Below are 23,086 nucleotides of genomic sequence, written 5' to 3'. Positions count from 1 at the left end.
ATCGCTACCACTGAGAAGGCACAGGGCTTTTCACACCTCCCTCCCGTCAGTCTCCCATCAGCTAGCTTAGATGACTTCCTGCTTAGCATACAGGCTTTGTGGGTCCCATTCTAAGGTTCCAGTCTCTCCTCCCCATTCATTGTTTAGGGAGCCTAGGTGCCTAACTCAGGCACTGTGGATTCCAGTGTGTTTCTGTGATTTTCTAGGCACCTAAAAATTAGGTGCTCTGACACTCATCACAACACCTAAGTCACTTTGTGAGTCCAGGTTTTATATAGTACCTGTCATCCAAGAAACTCAGGGCACATTACAGACATCAATATTAACTCTATTAAAGTTAATGCTATAATATTGGGGTAATACTGAAGTCAGTGAGAGCACAATCAGCCCCATTAATTCAATTAACCACAAAACACTATTGCGGTCTCTCTGCCTGGGACTATTGCATGAATAATATTATAGTTAAAATATGTAATTTTTCAATATGAGAAGAAATGGGAAAATTTTAAAAGGGTGACAATCACTTGTTGATCTGTAGGGGATTTGTATGCATAATTTATCTGTGCATGATGGAGAATACTGAGAAACAGTTTGCATGCTAATATAAGGAAACTTTATGCCCTCTTGTTAGCTTTCAATAGAAGCCAGTTTTGGTCTCTATAACTCTGCAAGCTATCTAAAACACATTTCCAAGGGAATGGAACAATTAATATTGAGAGGTTTGTTGTGGTTTCAGCACATTAGCACTGTTATGTTTGTGTCTCCTCGCACTGGAGGAGATCCACGTATTGGTGGGCTAGAACAAGCAGGCACAAAAGGCCAAAAAGCAAGACAAGCTTTTGTTAAAACCTCTTTTTTCCTTCTCCCTTTCTACATTCTCTGCCTCCCATGTTATATTGCTTGTTCTTCTAGGGGAATATCTACATGGTCCACAGAAGCAAGCCTCTCAGCCTGGGTTAACAGAGCTCATGCTCTAAAAATAGCTGTGTAGGCAGCACTTTGAAGTTGTGACTTGGGCTGGAGCTTGGGCTCTGAAGCCTTGGATGCATGCTCAGAGCCTTTTGCCAACTGTGTAGACATACCCTGAAAGGTAAAAAATTAACACACTTGAGGGAATTCAGAGAAGAGCAACAGAAATTATGAAGGGGGTGGAAGAACTCACTTTTTTTTCTCTGTTGGTATAGATGCCACTCTCAGGGCTAGATATTGCAATCTAACTGTTTCTAAGGTGCCTATCACCTTTGCACTTTACATGAGTAGTTGTCAGAGGTGGATTAAGATTTATTGGGGCCCTGGGCACAAAGAACATTTGGGCCCCCCACACGTGGGGGGCCCAGGTGTACTGGTTCCGTGATGCCAGGGCCCCTCCACTTTTAAAGCGCCAGGCAGGTGCAGAGCCATGGTGGCAGGAGCTGCACTTTGTGGTGGGGGATCTGATAAGGTGATCTCTGCTAGAGGTGCCAGCCTCTTCCCAGCAGGAGGCTGAGGTGGGCCTTAGCCCGCCCCTGCCATGGGGCCCTGCCCCCTGCTCTTCGTTTTCCCTCTAAGGCTCTGCCCAGAGCAGGTGGAGGGTCCCAGGCTCTCCACACCAGCCAGGGCTCCTGAGCAGCTCTTACCACAGCCCGGCTCCAGCTTCCGGCCTGACCAGGGAGCGGAGCCTCAGGTGGAAGAGGAGTAAATAGAGGGCAGGGCCACAGATCTGGTGGCCTCCCCGCTTCTACACAGATTCCGGTGCTCCTGTAGGTAGCCCCCAGATTGGCCATGGCCCAGGCGTTAATCCACCGCTGGTAGTACACACAAAAATGCCATTGACTTCAGTGGGAGTTACATAAATGTAAGAGTTGCAGGCCTGGGCCCTAAGATTACTGAGTCCTGGTCAGCCCCTGGGATACTTTAGAGTGTTCAGTGGGACTGCATGTGCCCTAAACTGCTCAGATGTAGAAAGATGCAAGTATCACATGGCTGTGCTAGAGATCTGTGCACCAAACACCGGGAAGGGCCATGACCAGAGGATAGTCAGTCATTGTGTCCCATGACCACAGTCTGTATCCTATTGACTTTCCTATTAAAAAAACTGCAACATGAATGGTCCAACATAGCAACCTCCCCTAGTAATAGGACTTTAACCAGATATGACACATGCACTGGTAATTAATCAACATTCAAAGAAAATATACAGGGCCTATAACATGATCCAAACCTAGCCTTCACATTTTGAGGGATGACAAACCAAAGGAGAGATCATGGGATGATGAGGGCTATAACAGTGAAAGATCCCTTATGGAAAATAGCAATTATATAGCCCAGGAGGATCATAAGACAAGCAGCGTGAGAAGATACCACTGGTCTATTGGAAAGGTCTAAGGGGGCATTGTCCAAAATAATAGTGAGGGATGTTAGCATCACAGAGCAAACACTCTTCCAAGTGCCTGGAATAGTATCACTGCTAAACCCCAGTGTGGGTCTAGCTGTCACTGAAACACTTCTCCAATATACATTTTTACCCATTCCCAATGGGGAAATGACTTCAGTGGGGTTGTACACATGTCACTGAGAGACTTTGACACATTCAGCGGAAAGAACAAATGTTCACCAGAGTTAGGATGAACACTGTTTAGTCTATATTTCTCTGCCTGACCTGTGTTTCTTCTCCCTAACGTGTCCCTATTGTTTAGGTCTTGCCTCTTCCTTTCTGCACATTTATCTTCTTTTTCTCTTTTTAGGTATCCACTCATTTTTTTCTGTCCTCTTAATTTTGTCATTTTTTCCTCTTTTTGATCCGCTCTCTTTTTTTATTTTCTTCTGCTGCTGCTGCGTTTTTCATCACTTACTCCCCATTTTTGTGCCCCCTGCTTTGTCCATAATTGGGCAGAACATTGCCTCAGAAGTGCTCCACATGTCAGAGAGTGCAGAAGATGAGCGTGCTAATAGATTTCTCTTAGCTGGTCTTTCTCTTTCTCATCCATCGGGAATCTGATTAGGAATAGACAGATTCCTTCTGCATGCAGCAAAGCTTCTACGGAAGGAGCCTGGGCAATTTTCCTCTCCAGCAACAGCATTAGATACAAAAGAAAATTGACTAGTTCAGCTCACTTCACATCTCACCAGGCTCACAGGCTCCTGCACATGGACTATAGTAATAGCACTTTGTAGCTAGTTCTGGTGTTTTTTGGCTTACCTTGATGGTTGACGAGACGGTAGAATAATTTTTAATTCATGTGTTAGCCTGAGGCATACACTGACTGGGTACATTTGGCCTATATGCCAGGAGTTTACCTTGAGGAAAATAAAGAGGAGGCATTTTTGGATTCTGTAAAGTAGTCACAGGTAAACTGTGAATGAATGGTAAGAAACATGTGTTGGACAATTACTAACAGCCAGCATGTAAAAAGCATGTCTTGTTATATTTTCTTTTGAGTTTTCATTACAGGATTAAGAGATACATCTTAAATCGGTTAAAAATATGGAGAGAACGCATAAAAGTGATCAATGTTAGGTAGACAAAACCCTTTTTGAGGCTCCAATTTTGTGTCGATTGTTTTTTCACACACAACTATTTGAGAGTGCCTTTGATCTGCAAGAAACAAACAATGTTTAATTAGATTGATTTATATTCAAATAGGAGGCTCAGTGTTTCCCCCATTGCAGGCAGTGGAAAAACAGTTATGGGCTTCGGGCAGAGCTCAATCGGATCTATATTTAGAAGTCAGACAGATGCCATCCTTTGATTTTATACACAGATTGTGGTGTATAACTGCAAACCATTTTTTCCTGATGCTTAATTTTCTCTTGTTTTGATGTCAGAATAAATTCTGAGCTAAAGGCAACTGTTCTGGGCTAAAGGCATGACCCAGATATAGTTCTTCAAGTGTCTGAAGCAACTTGTGAAATACTCTAGCAAATACACATGTAACCTTTCTGCCAGACAGAGCTGGCAGCAGCAAAGGGCCAGGTTCAAGCCTCTACCCAGTCACCTAGGACATCACACAGTATCCCCTGGGCGCCCCAAAGGGGCAATACTTCCTCTCTCACAAGCACGGAGTCTGAGTGTAGAAAGTAAACCTTTTAATAACAGGAAGGCTGTAACAGTACTGGGTTGGGAAAACAGTGCAAACAGAATTCATGAACCTAATGAGCTGAACCCACCCCACCCCAGAGTACATGCCTTTCCCTTCTTGTTTTCTCCTGCCCTACTGACCATCGTAGTTGCAATGTCCACCTCTCAGTTGTGGGGCTCAGCCAGTCCCTTCTGCTGGCTCCTGCTGAACGCAGGCTTGCTGTACCTGCTGCCTGTGGGCCCCGACTGCTGCTGACTCCCACCACTTGCGGGCACCAACTGCTGGCTCCTGCTGCCTGCGGACCCCCTCTGCTGCTGTCAGTTTTTTGGGGTTTCCCAGCAATTGCTGTTCAAGTGAATTTCAGCTTCCACTGATTTCAGCTCTCAATCCACAGGAATAGGAGAGGCAATAGGAGAGGAAAGGTCCCCCCTGCTGACAAGGGAGCTCTGTCACTGCTCTGAGTCCCGGGGTTCCTCTCAGACAGACAAATCTAGCTGCAAGCAATCCCTGCTTTTTAACAAAACAAAAAGACTAGAAGAGGAATCATTAGTTCTACCTCTTAACTGTGGGAGGAGACAGTCAATCCATGCCTGAGGGTAGCCCTTTGTCAGGGCTCATGCAGCCTCAGAATAGTGACCTCCCCCCCTGCTCTTACAATGCTTTAGCATCTGTATGCAACTTTCCTTAAGTTCTGTGAGGATGAGAGTGAATCTTTCATCAGAACAGACTAAGGACAGTTCTGCTGCCTGTTGTACATACAATCGGAGGACAACATTTCATTACCCCTGCAGTTAACACAAAAGTGATTTGTAACCCAATACCAGACTATTTTCCATCATGCTCAGCACCTAGGTGTGCTTACACAGATACAGTGCAGTCATGCTGAAAACTTAATTGTACACATGCAAATACAGAGTCCATGCAAATAAAGTGCCCCCCCCCCCCTTTTCAGCTGGCTAAGTAGGGGAGGGCCACTCAGATCTTGCTTACACAAAGAAGAAAGGAAAGTCTGTGAAAGATCTAAACACAGAATGAATGAATAATGAAAGGTAATGAAAGGCCCTTACGTGCATACTTACCTTTATGCACATGGGTAATCCACTGGAGCAGATCCTCAGCTGGTATAAACTGTCATAGACTCATAACTTCAATGGAGGTATGACTATTTACACCAGCTGAGGATCTGCCCCATTAACTCTGTTGGGATTATTCACATGCCTAAGTTTAGCACATGTGAACATCTTTCCAGGATCAGGGCCTCCTTGCTAAAGTGCCACATAAAAAAACCTTAGGGAGAAAAACTAGGTGAGGTAATACCTTTTATTGGACCAAATTCTGTTGGTTAGAGAGACAAGCTTTGCAGCTTACATAGAGCTCTTCTTCAGGTCTGGGAAACTAACTCAGACTGTCCTCTGTGTAACCTCGAACACTAGTCTCTCACCTACCCTGTCTCTCTAATATCCTGGAAGCAACACAGCTACAACAACACCACATACATAAAAGCCTTGTTTCTCAGTCAGCTGACAACAGCTGTGTTTTAAAAAAACAAAGGCAAAACCATGTAGTTGTAGTACAGAAAATTGTCACGCACAAAATAAAGCAGAAATTTGTTAAGACAAATACATTCCAGCCTTTAAGGAGGATTTATACATAGTTATAAATCAAGAATAGTTCTATACAAATTGATACAGTGCTCACTTCTACAATTATAGCAACACTATTACTGAACAGATAAGTATCAGCCTTCACTAGGATCCATGGTTAAATATAGGTGGTGAGTATGAAACACAGGTCTGCCAATGCTTACTATTAGTCAGAAACAAAACCTTAAAGATTTTTGTATTATTAATAAAGTGAAACCTGTCTGAAAAGCTCCCTCCAGGAATTAACAACAATTGGCTATTTAACTGAGATAGTTCTTGTCATGTTTGGATACTTGGAAGTTACTTGCACTCAGAGAGAAACCAGCAGACAGGGACACAGGGAGATGTAAACACACCTAGACTGGGTTTATTTTCCAACTCAAGACCAGACAGAACTGGCTGAGATATCCCATAATATTCTAGCTCTGTTAGCTAGACAGGACACAAAAAACCATATCAGTCCTCTAATAATTATAGAGTAGTATTGTACTCGTGTTTAGGGATATGTTAGGTGGTATCTTCCCTAATAAAGATAGTCTCTTTGTTATTGTTATCCTTGTATCACTTAACGGTCACAACCCCACTGTGTTGGGCACTGTATAAACACATCATAAAAAGATGGTCCTTGTCCTGAGAAATCTAATGTATAGATTTCACTGGAATAAAAATTATAATGAAACAATGTGTGTCCACTCAGTGGGGATCGATCATACACAGGCCCTTCCGCTCACAGGTATCTACCACTAGGTCTAAAAAAAAAGCTCTCTTTCATAGGTGAGATAGTAGGAAGTTGTATAGGCACTGGGATGTATAAGCAACTAGGGGGAGACCTAATTTATACACACTAGGCTACTGTATTGTATATATTCTCCCAAGCAGCTAAGGTTCACAGGAGTTCAAGTTCTACCTCCGGTGGCACCAAAGTCATCAGTGCAGACTGAACCTGGAACCTTCAGCACTAAAAATGCTGACAACACTCCATCGTTATCTTAAACTGAACAGCACGAGTAACGTCCTGCCATATCCTTAATTCACAGAAAAGAGAAAAAGAAAGCAAATGTCTTTTATATGTGAGTTTTCTATTTGTGAAGATAAACTTTTAAAGTTGTTTGTGGGTCTGGCTGGATTCTTCAGTGGGCTGAATAGGCGAGGAAGTGCTTGGCAAGAGTTTCACAGAACTATGTGAGAGAAAAAAGAATCTGTACATTTAAATTGGGAAATGTACACATCTGAATACTAATCATAAGTCTACAGAGTAAATATAAAATTGTGGGTGGAATTTTTCCTGAATTTTGAGGAGTTCATAGAAGTGTCTTCTTATATTAGCGACAGGCACCCTCAGCAAACAAACCGTCACTAATTTCCTGTCCGAGGCAAGTCAGGTCATAAGGGAAATGAAAAACTGTACATCTTCCTCTTGATTTCACCACAATCAGCTGATGCAATCACTAGTGCTTGGGAGTGATCACAGACAGGAAGCCATAGTCTGTTGATCTTGGGTATAGTACTCAAAAGATTTAATACTAACGGAAACCCATTAATACATTAAACTTAGCACTGATATAGTACTCTGCATTGTCAAAGTACTGTCTAATCATTATCAGATTTATTCTTATAACACCTCTTTGGGTGTAGTTAATTCAGTATCATTCTAAATCTCTACTGGAGTTCCCCCTGGAGCAGGATAGTTCTGCATTTCCCCTAGCCACTTTATAGGGCACAAATGAGCCCTTGGGGACTGGTTCTCCACTACCATGCACTCTGTGTGATCATTTGGGAGCACTCAATGGGGACTCAGAAGATGCTGGCCTGTGGGCTGACCTGGGGCAAGTTACTTGCACTCTAGGTGCCTCATTTCCCCCTCCGTTAAATGGGATCTACAGATGAAAAACACAATATAAAAGTTAGATTTTAGTATTTAGACCTGAGTGTAAAGTAGGTATAAAATTCTGCCACTCTTCTTGGTAGTGTTTTACACCCACTTTTCACAGATGTAAATCACTACACAAGTTTTGACTACACTAAAGCAACAATGACTATACTTGTCTATATTTAAAGTTGCGCCAGTTTAACTAAGGACTTGACCACATGAGAAAGTTGTACCCGTTTCACCTTGGAGGTGAACTGAAACCACTTTAGTTAAACAGGTGCAAACTACTCTGTGGACATTATTATTTGGGCTTGGGTGGCTATTTTCAGTTTAGTTTAAATCATCAGTTTAAGATAAACTGAAATAAGCCATTCCTGAAATAAGACCATCCACACTGCAGTTTTTGCACTGGTTTAGTTAAATCCATTTAAAATCCATTGTAGGACTTGTTTGCACAGTGCAATGCACACTGCGGGAGTGTGATTTCTAAAGTGCACTAATGTGTTGAGCATTAATCAGTCCAGGAAGACCTTACTAGTGTTCACTAAAAGTTCCCTAGTGCGCTTTAACGTAGTGTTTGAAAACACTAGGGAACTTTTAGAGTGCACCAGCAGGGTCTACATGGAATAGTTAGTGTGCAGTCTATTAGTGTGCTTTAGAAATCATGCCCCCATAGTGCATATTGCTGCAGTGTGTAGACAAGTCCTAAGCGACAAAGTTGCAGCTTCTGTGCATGTAGACAAGGCCAAAATGTGCAACTGATTCACTGGAACTGATGCAAAATCTTGTGTGGACCTTTAATTTGACTGAAACCAATATCATTTTAGCTTTATGAGTCAGGTTTCAATCAGATTGAGGGTGTGCACACAAAATTTTGCATTAGTTTAACTAATTGAGTGTTTACTCCAAAAATCAAACTGGTGAACCTTTAAATATTATCAAGGTCTAAGACAATTTTCTAAAAATGTCTCCCAGAAACATTTGGAGTCCTTGAGCCAGATCCTCAGCAGGTGTAAATCAACCTAGCTCAAGTGGCGACATTTAAATTAGAGCTTTGTCTACTGACACCAGCTGAGGTTCTGGCCCTTAATGAACACAAGGCTCATTTTTAAGACCATTTTGGTGGACTGGTTCTGAGCAGATTTAATTGACATGATGTATACGATGGCTGTGGCCAGGGGATCCTTTTCTAGATTAGGGCTCTCAATGTTGCTAACACCAGCGGAGCTCCCAGCATTGCTGACTCATGGCAGGTTTACACTACCGCTTAAGTCAATCTAACTTACGTCGCTCAGAGGTGTGAAAAAGACACCACTGCCCCACAGCAACATAAATTACAGCAACCTAAGTGTTGTCCACACTGACGCTATTTCAGTGGGAAACGCTTTCCTGCCAATGTAACTTCTGCCTCTCATGGAGGTGGAGTAATTATGCTGACGGGAGAGCGCTCCCCTGTTGGCATACAGCATTATCACCAGACACGCTACTGCGGCGCAGCTGCACTGAGGCAACTGTGCTGATGTAGTGCCTCTAGTGTAGACCTGCTCCGACGTTAGCAAAGGTAGAAATTAAAAAAAAAATATTTCCTTAGGTGACAGAACAAGGAGCAATGGTCTCAAGTGGGGGAGATCTAGGTTGGACATTAGGAAAAAGTCTTTCACTAGGAGGGTGGTGAAGCACTAGAGTGGGTTACCTAGGGAGGTGGTGGAATCTTCATCTTTAGAGATTTTTAAGATGCGGCTTGACAAAGCCCTGGCTGGGATGATATAGCTGAGGTTAGTCCTGCTTTGAGCAGGGGGTTGGACTAAATGACCTCCTGAGGTCCCTTCCAACTCTAATTTTCTATGATTCTATTGAGAAGAACTCTGTGTGATAGTGTTCTGTGAACACAGACTCATGAAGCATGTTAAGAAATCCAGAAAAGACACAGGAAGCAAAAAGCTATCTGTTTACAGTTAATAAAACTCCTTAGCTAGTCTCACAGATTAACACAGAATTGTCTTGTGGTATTTTTTTCCTTTTAGATGCGAGTAGATTTCACACCTAAGACGACCTTTTTGACTGGCTCTTGCAAATCTGTCCTTTTACAGTTTCTCACATTGGAGAAAATAAGATAAATCAGCACTTTGTGATAAGTGAAATGCTCTTTATTTGATGGACATATAGTTCTCTTGCAAATGTGGGTGATTGTTCTTGAACTGGTGTATTCAGTGAGCTCAGTCTTTTACATGTCTGAAGTCTGTAATACAAGGGAATTGATGACATTTATACATATGTTTTCATTGAAAGAAACAAGTGTGTTTTCACCTCAGGATCATTTGAGATAGCTAACTCAGTGTAGAATCCTAGTGGAGACAAGGCACAGGTAGTTTTATCTTGGCTTAGCTAATTGAGGTCAACCCTAGAGCCACAGCAGGATCTTACCCTAAGTGCCTACCTTGAAGTAAAAACTATAGTGTCTTGTCCATCTTCACTAGGATTTTACATTGAGAATGTAATGAAAAATAAGAACTATGATTTTGTTTTCATTCTTCAAAGGCCAAAACATAGTAGATCAGAAATGATGTAACGATTCAGGATTACATTTTCAGAAGTGCAAATCTGAATCCACAGGCATGCGCACAGAAGGCAGAATTGGCAACTGTGCATAATTTGGGGGTATTTTTTAAAAGGGAAGCGAGGCAAGAATTGATGAAAATTAAGAGGTATGCCCCTATGATAATACAACCACATGCTCGGTGAGCAAAAATTGTGCCTTGATTGCTGCAGAGGCACTTTCAAAAGTACCTCAGGCATTAGGAAACAGTGGAAAGCAGATGGCAGGAGATGCCCCAGTATAAAACAGCATGATTAGTTCAGAGAAGGCTTGGGCCCAGATCCACAAAAGGGACCGAGGCATTGTGACACTGAGTATAACAGTGCATAACTTTTAGATGCCTAGAAAATCACAGGAACACATTTGTATACAATGAACAGGGAGAGATAGGAGCTTTAGAATGTGATCCACAAAATCCAGCATGCTAGGCAGGGAACCAGCTAAGCTAGCCAGTGGGAAACGCCAATGACAGGAGTGTGCACTAAGCCCTGTGGCTCTCTCTCTCTCTCCAAGAACGGTGCCTAACTCCAGAGAGGCATCTCTCTCTGGTTAGTGATCCATGAACGGGAACCCACTTCCTGGACTCAAGTAGTTTCTTGTAGAAGTGAGTTAGGTGCCTGTCTCACTCCACACAAAGTACCTGGAGGTGGTGCCCACCTACTAACTTTTAGCCCTGGGGTCAGAGCACTCATCTGGGATGTGGGATACCCAGGTTCAATTCCCTCTATGGCTAATGGGAAGAAAGGAATTGTACAGGGTCTCAGAAGAGGGTGCCAACCACTGACCAATGAGATAGTTGGACATGAAGTCAGTCCCTCCTGTTGAAGCTGTTCCAGTGTGGATAAATAACGAAAGGGTCATTGGAGGAGGGGCACTGGCCCCTAGGTCTCCCATGTGGGTGCCCAAATCACCAGCCTAGAGCATTATTCTCACTCTTCCTCTCTCTTTCTGGCCCAAAAACTATTTAAATATTTATCCACAGTGGAACAGTCTCCTGCAGCGCAGGTGAATGCTCTAACCACTGGGCTAAAAGATATAAGATGGGCACCATCTTCTGCTGCTATCAGATTTTGCCTGGAACCCAATGCAGTAGGGGGCCTCTGAGCACAACTACCAGATCAGGCCCTGCATGAGAGTTAGGTAAATGAATGCCTATCTTTCCCCAACAACTTCCTACCTTTTTGGATCAGGGCCTTAGTGACTATGCTGTGAAGAAGGCAATGAGGGAAGTGATTCTTTCAGAGGATTCCTCCTTTTCTATAACCACAGCACAAAGAAATAAACATGAAAGAAACTCCCATCTCCTGCCTCTGAGAGCTGCCTTAACTGGGCCTGTGTTCTCTCTGCTGTTGGAACATATGGGGACATACAGAGGACTCAGAAATTGGAAAAGAAAACTTTAACACATGAAAACAGTAATAAATTTGTAAAACAAGAAACCATTTACAATCCTGCTTTCTTCTTACTTGTTTAAATTTAAACAGGAAAAACTCAGTGACAAATTAAAAGGATGAGAAAACAGAAAAGGAAACAATAATCATATGTTCAGCCCTCTCTCTCAGATCAGCTCCATAATTTGAGAGCTACCGCAGAAGTCCTGGCAGACAAAACAGAAGATGAGATTTTAGGAAAAAAAGCACATTGCAATAATGCAAAACCACAGACATATTAAGTAGGAAAAGCAATCACTGCAGCTTGTGGCTATCCCAGATTATGGAAGAAAAAGCTTAGATTCAAGATCCCTATGGCAGCTTTCTCTGGCTACGGCTATGTCTTTGCTGCAGAAATAGTGTATTTTCACATTGAGATAACTATCAATGTAAAACGCTAGTGTAAACAAGGCACAGGTCATTTCTATTTCTATAGGTAGACTAGGTCAACCCTATATCCCTCATTTAGGGGGTATAGCTCTGTATAGTCATGTGAATAATCAATGTAAAAAATATAATGCCTTTTCTCCCTAGTATTTTACATCAAGATAGCTATCTCCATGTGAAAACACATCTTTTTTTTTTTTTCCCAGTGGAGATGGAGCCTTAGTAACTTTGCAATAGCCAAACCCTGAGCTAACAAACACCTCTTCCTTTGAGTTTATTTGCAATTAATATCTCAGTCTTCACCCCAGAACTTAAATTTAGCAGAATCAGATTATTACAATGAAGGAGCACTTGCCAGTTATTAAGGCCCTGTTTCAGTAAAGCACATGTGTATGTTTATCCTTATTCAACAAAGCACATAAACACATTCTTTAGTTCAATGGGACTTAAGCATGTATTTAAATGTTTTAAGCACACAATACAATATTTCAGGAACAGAAACTGAGACATGATAATGAGGCTCCTTTCTTCTTTTTTTCTCCTTTGAAAAACCCTTGCTCTACCTAGTTATCTACCGAGCATTTCTAACTCTCCTTACAGCCCAGTACCTCTCCTCGCAGCTTCTCCATCTTCCTCACACACACAATCAGAAAAGCAAATTCATTCAGCTGGAATACTGTGCCTTATTGATGGCCAAATGCCACGTCACCAACCTAGTGATCCAGAGGGTCCATGTAGAATTAAATCCTCATCTGAATATTTACCATCTGTGTGATTTTCCTTATGTTTTGTCCTTGCTTGCTTATTTTTAACCAATCACCCTGTTTTCCAGGGATGGAACAATGTCCTCAATACATAACCAACTAATGAAAAGTCTGCTCTGTTGCTTAAAGTATACGCTTTTCTATTTAGTTCAATGTATTTATTTTATCAGGTTGTAATAAATGTCTTATAGAATAAAAGTAAATTGAAAGGCATTCTACTACCTGATCTCAAGCTTTCACTTTCCTTTGATGATCAGAATCAGCGATATTACCGGAAAAGTAAATAATATCTTGTGCTATCTTGTTATAGAAAAACAGGATGTCTCTAATACTCCACTCCTCTCAGATGATTTCCATCTCAGAGGTATAGGAGGTGAGACAGACCTATAAGGATACCTAGCAGCAAGTGTCCAGGTCCCATTACCGAGGAGCTGTGGATTCCTTGGGAGTGAGGGAGAGATGGTGCTAGATCTTGTCAGTGTGAAATCTTATTAGGTTTAAATAGGCTTAGACAGAATCCAATCCAAACCTGAACTCAAAAATGTGGTAGATTCACCAAAGACTGAGTATTTGTTGTGTCAGTTATAATTTTCACATGTGTACTTGGTGATTGTATTAAGAGGAAGAGAGCAAATGTGTGAGAGGAAAGCCATCTGTTTTATTTAGCACTTTCATATAAGGAAAGTAGACTTAGTGTTACCCTTCTATGACAAAAAGCCCCACAGTCCCATCTTTGTTCTATTTTTAGTCATTTGGGTGGGGTATTACTTTTATTGTGTGTTTTACATTTGGCTGCCGCTTGGAGGGGGCGGGGGGGAAAGCACAGCTCCTGTCACTGGAACTAACATGCAAGAGGTCATCTTTACTTAATGCCACAACTCAGAAGAAAAATCTGACTTTTCTTAAGCTACAGAGAGCTATGGTATTTGGATGTGCCTGGCTGGAGACAAGTATGACCAGAAAGAAAGCCCTCCTATGCTACAACTTCAGGGTGCTTCTGAAGACTCAATCCATCTTACCATCAGAAGTTAACTGAAATAAATCAACCCATATAACACTCCATAGTGAAACAAGAAGCTTAACTGCTTAAAACATCTGTCTTTCAATATCTTACAACCCAGATTGAGGTGACAATGAGACTTTTGCTCCCTTTTCTGTTCCACATTTGAACCCTTAGTCATTTGATCTGCCTAATTAGTCATTCTTCTAATGCACCTGTCACCAAGGTACAAGCACAACTGTGACATTTTAACATGAATATTTTTGTGGCAAAACTATGTATAAAGTTGAAAATTTAAAATAGTTCTGGGACAAATGCTCCCCATTCAACCCATGCAATTCCACTAATTTCAATTGTTTTGGAAGGATGTCACTGAAGAAAAAGTCTTCAACGGTAAGAAAAATATGCAGTGACAAATCCAACTCTAGCTCTAACCCTAATATGGTTTTAAACATAAAAATTACTACAATTACTTTAAATTTCAACTTCATGTACTCAAATTTAGAGTTAAATAGGTGACAGAAAAGACAGTTGTTGGTAGGAAGTCATAAAAATTGCACAGAAAATCATGAAAATATGCACACTAAACAAACACAGACACAATAAAGGGACAACTAACATAGATCGACCCACTTCAGGCAATTGCCTTTTGGTAATTAGAACATTTAATTTATCCATTTAAGAAAAGTAATCAAAGAGGAAGGATAGTCTGCTGGTTAGGGTAATCATCTCAGCCTCAAGAGACATGGGGTCAGTTCCCTGCTTTAACAAAGATTTCTGGTGTGACCTTGGGCAAGCCATTTAGTTTCTTTGTGCCTCAATTCCCTTTCTCTAAGATGGGGATAGTAATGCTGATTGTGTTATGCAGAGGTCAAAGGAGATGGTCATAATGCTACCTTTTAGCTTTAAAGTGTATGAGAAAGCACATTCTTTTCTGATTTCAGTCATTCTTGTCATCTGTTCTTCCAGTGCCTACTTACGTATTAAGTCACTGTGGCCCTGATCCAGTAAGGCATTTAAGCACAGTGACATTAACTTATATTCACATGCTTTCAGTTATACACCCATTTAAATGATTTGCTGGATCAGAGCCAATAATAAATGTTTTTCTGTAAAGCCATAGACAGACTGAGTGGAGAGAGAGGCTTCTGCACGTGCTTTATTTCTTCAACAGCTTTGTGTCAGGAAGTGACTTGGCAATTCCTTCTTAAAAATAGAGAGCCAGTTTCATTCCTGGTGTAACTCTACTGTCACAAATAAAATTACAGCTCCGATGAATTTGTTCCAAAGGGTTTTGTGCAATTGTGATCATGGGATGCAGTTATTTCTTGACACGTGTTAATTTCTTTTCATGTGATTAGCATATTGGAACTTCTCTCTGAGTTCTTGTAGATTCTGCCTCATCTTCATGTGCCTTGTTCTGTGTCTCAAATTGCTTAGCATGACAAAAAGACTGTGGCTAGAAACACCTGAAAGACAATAATATCTGTTATCTGTTTGATACAGACCTTTATTAGTATCAAATCTTTGTTTAGTATATTTGAATTATTGTATGTTAAAATATTACAAAGCTGCTAACTTTTTTATTTGTGACATTTAAGGCTCATACAGGGCTTATGTTCTCTCTCAGCCCCCTCCCTTCTGACTTTGCAGCCCCTCGTAACCCCTTGTTTGATCTTAGCTTATCAAGTCTCTGGGGCAACAGTCATATATTTTAGTGTGTTTTGGCAGAAGGCTAGTAAGTTTTTGGGCACTCTGAGAAGTAACTAATAATTAATAAAACATTCATCAACAGTTGCCACCAGCTGGATGCAGCAGGTCCTAAAGGCATCTCTATGCTATTATAGATTCATAGACTCATAGACTATAAGGTCAGAAGGGATCATGATCATCTAGTCTGACCTTCTGCACAATGCAGGCCACAGAATTTCACCCATCCACTCCCGTAATAGACCTCTGACCTAAGACTGAGTTACTGAAGTCCTCAAATAATGATTTAAAGACTTCAAGGTACAGAGACTCCACCAGCAAGTGACCTGTGCCCCACGTTGCAGAGGAAGGAGAAAAACCCCCAGGCCTCAACGCTGTCAGCTGCATTAGCTTTGGCCTCATTCTGGGCCCATTACGTCTGTCATAAAGCTCTTCCATTGTTGTGTGCAGTGCAGTTATAGCTGTGTCAGTTCCAGGATATAAAAGAGACAAGGTGAGTGAGGTAATATCTTTTATTGGACCAATTTCTGTTGGTGAGAGAGACAAGGTTTTGAGCTTACACAGTGACTGCACTCTTCTTCAGATCTGGGAAATGTATTCAAAGTGTTTTCCAGACTTGAGAAAGAGCTCTGTGTGGCTCAAAAACTTGTTTCTCTCACTAACAGAAGTTGGTCTAATAAAAGATTTTACTTTACCCACCTTGCCCCACCACAGAGCTAACTTTTAATCTGTCATTTCCCTTTCTCTTTTTTGGCTGAAATCTAGATAAAACTTTGATGTAATGACATAGTTCTAGTGAAAACTAAATTGAAATGTGAGCATAAATAATGCTATTTTTTACATTTAATTGACAGGAAAAATGTGTTCTGAACTATTGTTTTAACATATCTCTTCTCTTTATATTTACCCTTTAGATTTTAACTGAACTCTCATGATACGCTCAAGCAGGCTTTTAAGAATCAAAAACTTCCTTGGCATAATGGTTAAAAATATGTCCCAAACCTCACTGGACAATGAAACACTGGCCATGCTTCAGAACAGAGCTATTGCAATCACCCTCCCAGCTGTGTACTCCTTGGTGGCCTTCATCAGCCTCCCGGGCAATGTGTTCTCACTTTGGGTGCTCTGCTGCCACATCAAACCCAAGACACCCTCAGTCATCTTCATGATTAACCTTAGTGTCACAGACCTCATGCTGGCTTGCTGCTTTCCCTTCCAGATTATCTACCACATCAACAACAACAACTGGATCTTTGGTAAGAGCCTTTGCAGCTTAGTCACAGTGATGTTCTACACAAACATGTATTCTTCCATACTCACAATGACCTGTATCAGCATAGAACGATACTTGGGAGTGGTGTATCCCATGAAGTTAATCAAGTGGAGAAGAAAGAGATATGCACTAGCTGCCTGCTTGGGAATGTGGGCCTTTTTGCTATTAGCCCTATACCCACTGGCAAGCACCGATCTGACCTATGAAGTGAAAGCACTCGGGATCATAACTTGTTTTGATGTGCTCAAATGGGACATGCTGCCCAATACTTTAGCATGGGCAACCTTTCTTCTCACCCTGTTTGTTCTTCTCTTCCTGATCCCATTCATAGTGACTGTTGTCTGCTACGTTTGCACTATTCGGAAGCTCATTCAGACCTCTAACAGAAACAGTAGCAGGCAGAAGACTAGATCTATTTACCTGGCTGGAATTGTCCTCTTGGTATTCATCACGTGCTTTGCCCCTAATAACTTTATTCTACTTGTGCACATGGTCAGCCGTCTCTTTTTCAACAAGAGTTTCTACCCTGCTTACAAGCTCACCCTGTGCCTCAGTTGCCTGAACAACTGCATAGATCCATTCATTTACTATTTTGCATCCAAAGAATTTTATCAGCAATTCATGCAGGTGGTAGGTCATAAGGTATTGCTCAGTGACAGTCTGGAGAACAGAAGGGAAAGCTTATTCTCTGGCAGGACAATGTCAGCCAGGTCAATGTCAAGTGGGCATGCGGAAGGGTTAGATGAAGCTAAGGTATGTTTGCAAAGGCAAGAAAGTGTTTTTTAACTACAGACTTCAACTCAGATGTTGAAAGGCAGTAGCAAGTTCCCAAGTGGAGAAAGAAAGGGATCTTTTGTAAATAATGTTCTGATAAACATCTATACCTATAGCAACAATAGTCCAACCACATTAAATAACAAATATCTCACACATGTCTAAAATAACCTCTTGCTGGAAAGGAATAGAGGAGGAGTAACATGAACCAAAATTATCAAAGGAAGAAAGTGATCCTGTAAAAGTCCAGTGATCCAAGACAAAACTGACAAACAAGGACACAGACAGAATTAATTTCATTGAACACTTCTGAATGTGATTGGAAAACAAGGACAAACCAAAAGTACTTTCAGATTCTGAGATCTCAATGCTTAATCATATACTAGTGACTCTCACTTATTAGACTAAAGGAAAATCATGTTAAAGTGGGCTTGGGAGCAGGAAGCTGGCTTTGTAAATAATATGTTACTTGTTTACAGAGCTATCAGTTTCTTTCTTGTGTTGTTGCAGAAAAAGAGTGAACAATATCTTGCCATTTTATGTGTAGCCTCTGTGAACTCATCACAATACTTATGTATCACTCGCTTGATTTATACACCTCCTAACCTAACCACATTAACCTTCAAAGAGGTTAGCTTGGTTAATAGTTATTTATTTCAATTTCATATATCAAAATATCTCATAAAATGAAGTAAAAAAGAAAGACCAACATCAGTACCCTAAACCACATCAATGTTCCATCTGCTGAGCGGGTTGCATCATTGTTAAAGCTAGACATTTCTAAGGTGGGAAGTGAAGTGCAAATGGCTTACATAGCAATTTTCTCACAATGACCCACTACACTAATATTGCTGAGCTAGCAGCCACTTACCTTAGTTTATTTGTTTGTTTTACAATGGGCCAAATTCTATGGTCCTCTATTGAATAGAACTCCCATTGCAGTCAGTGGGAGTATTGCTTTATGTAGTTTATGGACAATATATTTACTTTCCTCGAAAAAGTAGTACAGATGATGGTCCAGATTCTCATCTGGTGTAAATAGGAGTAATCCCATTGATCTCAATTGCATTACACCAACATAAATAAGCTGAGTATTTGTCTCCTAAATCTTGGCATTACCTCATTTGCTTTTGATAGTTTACATGTCTGGACTGTAAGTTTTACAGACAGATAGAAAGAAAGACACTGGATAGTTGAAATTTACCAATCTTCCTGGAGCTAACTCATGTATTATTAATGCAGTGGCATGCTCAGACTCTCAGTATCCTATTCCAATATATCACATCATACCATGCTTCTCCTCATATCTCAGTAATTGAATGCTTGCTTAGAAATACAATAAAACAGCATCTAAGTTTTTCTTTTTAATCTCAAAAGACTTTTTTCCTACTTTTTAAATTTGAAATTGTGCATAATTCCAACACTGATGAAAATGAGGCACTAATGCCATTTGTTAGAGCCAAGCAGGCTTTCCTTCACCATGGGGCCAACTCAGCTACACTGCTAATCTCCTAGGTCTTGATCTAACTCTCAGTGAGTTCAGCGGGTAATTTACCATTGACATTGATGAACATCGGATCAGGCCTCAAGTATTTGGCCAGGCTTGAGCAGTGACTGTCAGTTATGCTGAACTGTGTGGTAGTTTTGTAACATGGACAAAAATATTTAAAAGGTAATAAATTAGACCACTAAAATGTATCTGCGTTTTCATCTAAGGTGTGATTCAAACTCAGCAATCCAAATGTTAAGAGTTCTATACATTAGCCTTATGCATCACCTGTCCTCTAAAGCCTGTATTTTTTATAGTCACTGGATAACCAAAAAACTTGTTTTAGTGTTTATAAGGTTTTTTTCCTATCATAGAATCATAGAATATTAGAGTTGGAAGGGACCTCAGGAGGTCATCTAGTCCAACCCCCTGCTCAAAGCAGGACTAACCTCTGCTATATCATCCCAACCAGGGCTTTGTCAAGCCGCAGCTTAAAAACCTCTAAGGATGGAGATTCCACCACCTCCCTAGGTAACCCATTCCAGTGCTTCACCACCCTCCTAGTAAAAAACTTTTTCCTAATGTCCAACCTAGACCTCCCTCCCTGCAACTTGAGACCGTTGCTCCTTGTTCTGTCATCTGCCACCACCGAGAACAGCCTAGCCCCATCCTCCCTAGAACCCCCTTTCAGGTAGTTAAAGGCCGCTATCAAATCCCCCTCACTCTTCTCTTTTGCAGACTAAACAAGCCCAGTTCCCTCAGCCTCTCCTCATAAGTCCTGTGCTCCAGCCCCCTAATCATTTTTGTTGCCCTCCGCTGGACTCTCTCCAACTTGTCCACATCCTTTTTGTATTGGGGGGCCCAAAACTGGACACAATATTCTAAATGCGGCCTCACCAATGCCGAATAGAGGGGAATAATCACTTCCCGTGACCTGCTAGCAATGCCCCTCCTAATGCAGCCCAATATGCCATTGGCCTTCTTGCCAACCAGGGCACACTGCTGACTCATATCCAGCTTTTTATCCACTGTTACCCCCAGGTCCTTTTCTGCAGAGCTGCTGCCCAGCTCGTCGGTCCCCAGTCTATAGCTGTGCATGGGATTCTTTCTTCCTAAGTGGAGGACTCTGCACTTTTCTTTGTTGATCTATTGTCCTCCCCTGTCAAATAATCAAGTACTGGTAGAGATTACAACCAAGATGAAAAGCAATGTGTATTAGTAATTTACTATAGTTCTAAAATCACCTGAAGTGTTTTATGTCACTTCTCAGTGATATTTTTAAGCAGTCCATGGAAACTCTCCTTATCTTTAAATAATACATTGCACATTGACTTTCTTTAAGCATATGGGAAATTATCTGGTATGTCACCCACCACAAGAAAAAAGAAAAGAAAAGAAAAAGTACTAATTTTCACACTGAAAGCACAATACTTAAAAAAAAAAAAAAAAAAAAAAAAATACTCAAAAGAGGGGAAGACACATATCAACTTGAAGCATATGGATATATACTTAAATTTACTTACAGCGTCTAAGAAGACACAGAGCATATTCTTTTTAACCCATCCCACATTCATCAACTAGAAATTCAGTGAGTTTATTTATTTCTTGCAAACATTCTTGTAGGTTTAGCAGCGCATGGTTTCACTTTGCTATTTGAGCCATTCAGCCATCAGCTTTCAAGAATTCCAGCATTCTTCCTACCAAACCTGTGTTCTACACTTCAGTATGGCAACAATTGTGCACTGGATGACATACTTAAATATACAGGGGGGTTTTAACATGCAAATATTGATTAATTAAAAATTGGTAATTTCTCCCAGTTCTAGTGCAGATTTTTGATGTGCTTTAGTTAGGGCCCAATCTTGCCAGGGACTGAATGCTCTCAACCGTCACTGACTTCAAAGGGAGTCTGAAGATGCAGACACTTTGCAGGATTAGACCCTTAGAGATTTATGGTTTCAGAAATGCTGAAATGGTCTTTCTGTAATAAAGAAAAGTCCGTCCCAAGTGACTGGAAATGGCGTTTCCCTCGTCCCCATGCAGCCCTTCAAACCATTCCATCCTTCTTCTACTGTCACCGGACAATAAATCAGAAGGATGTCTCACTCAGGTGCCAGGAAAGTTGATTGTTCACCACATTATCTATTAAATAACCACTATGGGCTAGATCTTGGAGTCCTTACTCAGGCAAAACTCCCATTAAAGGCAATGGGGCTGTTGCCTGAGTGAAGAACATAGCATCTGGCCCTATGTACATAGTCTTTAGGATTCAGAAGTGAGTGTTGTGAAGGTAATTTTGCTATGAAATGTATTCCTGTTTTCATAAAGAGCAGTCTAGGGAGTTGTTCTTTGAACCATTGAAAACATTCTCTTGTAGGATGCCTCAAAATTTTATCTTGTCACCCTTCATGTTAGAAGGTTCGTGAGGAGCTCTGGGATACATCTACAGTTTGAGCTAGAGGTGTAATTTCCAGCTCAGGTAGACGTGCACATGCTAGCTTTAAGCATAGCTGTGGTGGTAAGGGCAGCAAGATACGTTAGCCATGCTAAGTACCATCCCACCTGAGACCCCAGCTATGTACTCTTGGAGACTAGCCATCCCACCTTAGCAACACTGATATTTTTTAGCATGCTAGCTCAATCACGGCTAGTGTGTGTACTACACAAGCTCAAAATGACCCCTGCCACTTGAAATGTAGATGCAGCCTTTGTATACAGTGCCTTCACTCTGGGGAAATGTACACTTCTGAGCAAGTTGAAACTTTTGTTTCTCAGCAGTTTGGGTGGTTGGTTCAATTTTGGGATGATTGTATATGCTTCTGCTTGGTTTTGCTATGATTGCTGTGATATTTTTGCTGTGATATGATTGCTGTGAAGATGGCTGGAGCAATTTTTTGTGTGTAGTTAATAAAATAAACATAAAAAGACATTTTAAGAGTGTTTCCTTTGTGTGTTTTTACAGTGTATGAGTTACTCCCAAACTTGTAACAGGCCAGGGCAAGGTAGCTAAGTATGAAGAAACTGGTGTTTGTTTTCCATTTCTATTATGTCTTCTGGTTATTTTGTCTTTTAAAGCCTCCTCTGTTTTCCTAAGCACCTTGGAGGCTGAGTATTTGCATTTCTGTTCACTTGTTATTTCCTTATACAAACCAGGGCCAGAATTAACATACACACTTTCCTCAATCAAATTTGAAAAGCAAATTTTAAAATACCACAAAACAAGACTTTAGCTTTGTAAAAGCACAGGCAATCCCTGCACACTCTCAGTGTGGTCCTACAGGGGTGCCCCACCTTAATTTCCCCTATTGGCAATAATGCATTCACTTTAACAGATTGGGGCAAGGAGGAATCAATGCACACTAACAATTAGCACATCCCCTTTTAAATAAGACTTCAGGACAGGAGCTATTAAACAATTCATAAGGTTCTCACCTCAGGACTGTGATTCAGAACTCCCAAACTTAACATCCACAACACCAAATCTCTGCATCTGCTTTCCTAGAGCCTGAGATACACCACCATACTTTACAGCCTGCATAACTTATACTCTCTCCTCCTTAGCTTGGCTTCCTCTGCCTATTTATGTAGCTCAGGCTTCCTTGATTACACCCCAGGCTACCCCAGCTATGTTCCTTAAAGGACACTCTGCTTCACAAACCTATGTTCACATTTTCCTCACCTGAATGGAAGCTACTCATGGAAGTATATTTTTGCTTCATATCATTACAGTTTGCTAATAAATATTAATTCTCAGTATCTGTCAGTGTTTGGTGTTCCTTAGTGGTAAATAGCCATAAATAATACATTCAGCTATATGTATTGACTTATATTGTGTACATTGTTCAATGTATCAGATGCAAAAAGGCTTTATAGATGACACTATTGCAACCTGTTCTAGTTCCATCCTCTGAACCAACACCAATCTTGTGAGTGGAACCATTCAATCCCTAAGACCTCCGGGTCTGGGAAATGATTGGCCACTCTTCCTAGCTCTGGGTCACACAGGTGCACACCCCAGTGCAGACTCCATGTCTGACCCCTCTTGGTAGTAGGACCCTGCTGACTCAGCCACTTAGACCATGAAACCAGTGC

The 23,086-nt window shown here is 41.1% G+C and overlaps 1 protein-coding gene and 1 long non-coding RNA gene across 3 annotated transcripts; one reads left to right on the top strand and one right to left on the bottom strand.

Moving 5' to 3' along the window:
• Window positions 1-3,474: 3,474 nt before the first annotated feature.
• Window positions 3,475-22,547, bottom strand: LOC137151470 (uncharacterized). Of its 2 annotated transcripts, none has more exons than XR_010919277.1 (3): window positions 22,427-22,547; window positions 14,645-15,217; window positions 3,475-3,574 (listed from the first exon to the last, which is right to left on the bottom strand). It is a non-coding gene; the product is annotated as an uncharacterized lncRNA (long non-coding RNA). The 2 variants fall into 2 exon arrangements; XR_010919276.1 differs by lacking the exon at window positions 3,475-3,574 and adding an exon at window positions 9,727-9,810.
• Window positions 16,438-17,674, top strand: LOC137151469 (P2Y purinoceptor 8-like). The gene has a single exon (XM_067545738.1). The coding sequence runs from the start codon at window positions 16,438-16,440 to the stop codon at window positions 17,515-17,517; it is 1,080 nt and encodes a 359-aa protein (XP_067401839.1). The 3' UTR covers window positions 17,518-17,674.
• Window positions 22,548-23,086: the final 539 nt, after the last annotated feature.

This window comes from Emydura macquarii, unplaced genomic scaffold, assembly GCF_026122565.2.
Source record: "Emydura macquarii macquarii isolate MOO-44397 ecotype Brisbane River unplaced genomic scaffold, CSIRO-AGI_Emac_v2 contig_1070, whole genome shotgun sequence".
Lineage (NCBI taxonomy): Eukaryota > Metazoa > Chordata > Testudines > Chelidae > Emydura > Emydura macquarii.
The sequence above is the reverse complement of the archived record's forward strand: the minus strand, read 5'-3'. Positions and strand labels throughout refer to the sequence as shown.

Bases quoted from the DNA above. Each gene is read 5' to 3' on its own strand.
- LOC137151469 (XM_067545738.1), top strand. From the start codon at position 16,438: ATGGTTAAAAATATGTCCCAAACCTCACTGGACAATGAAACACTGGCC.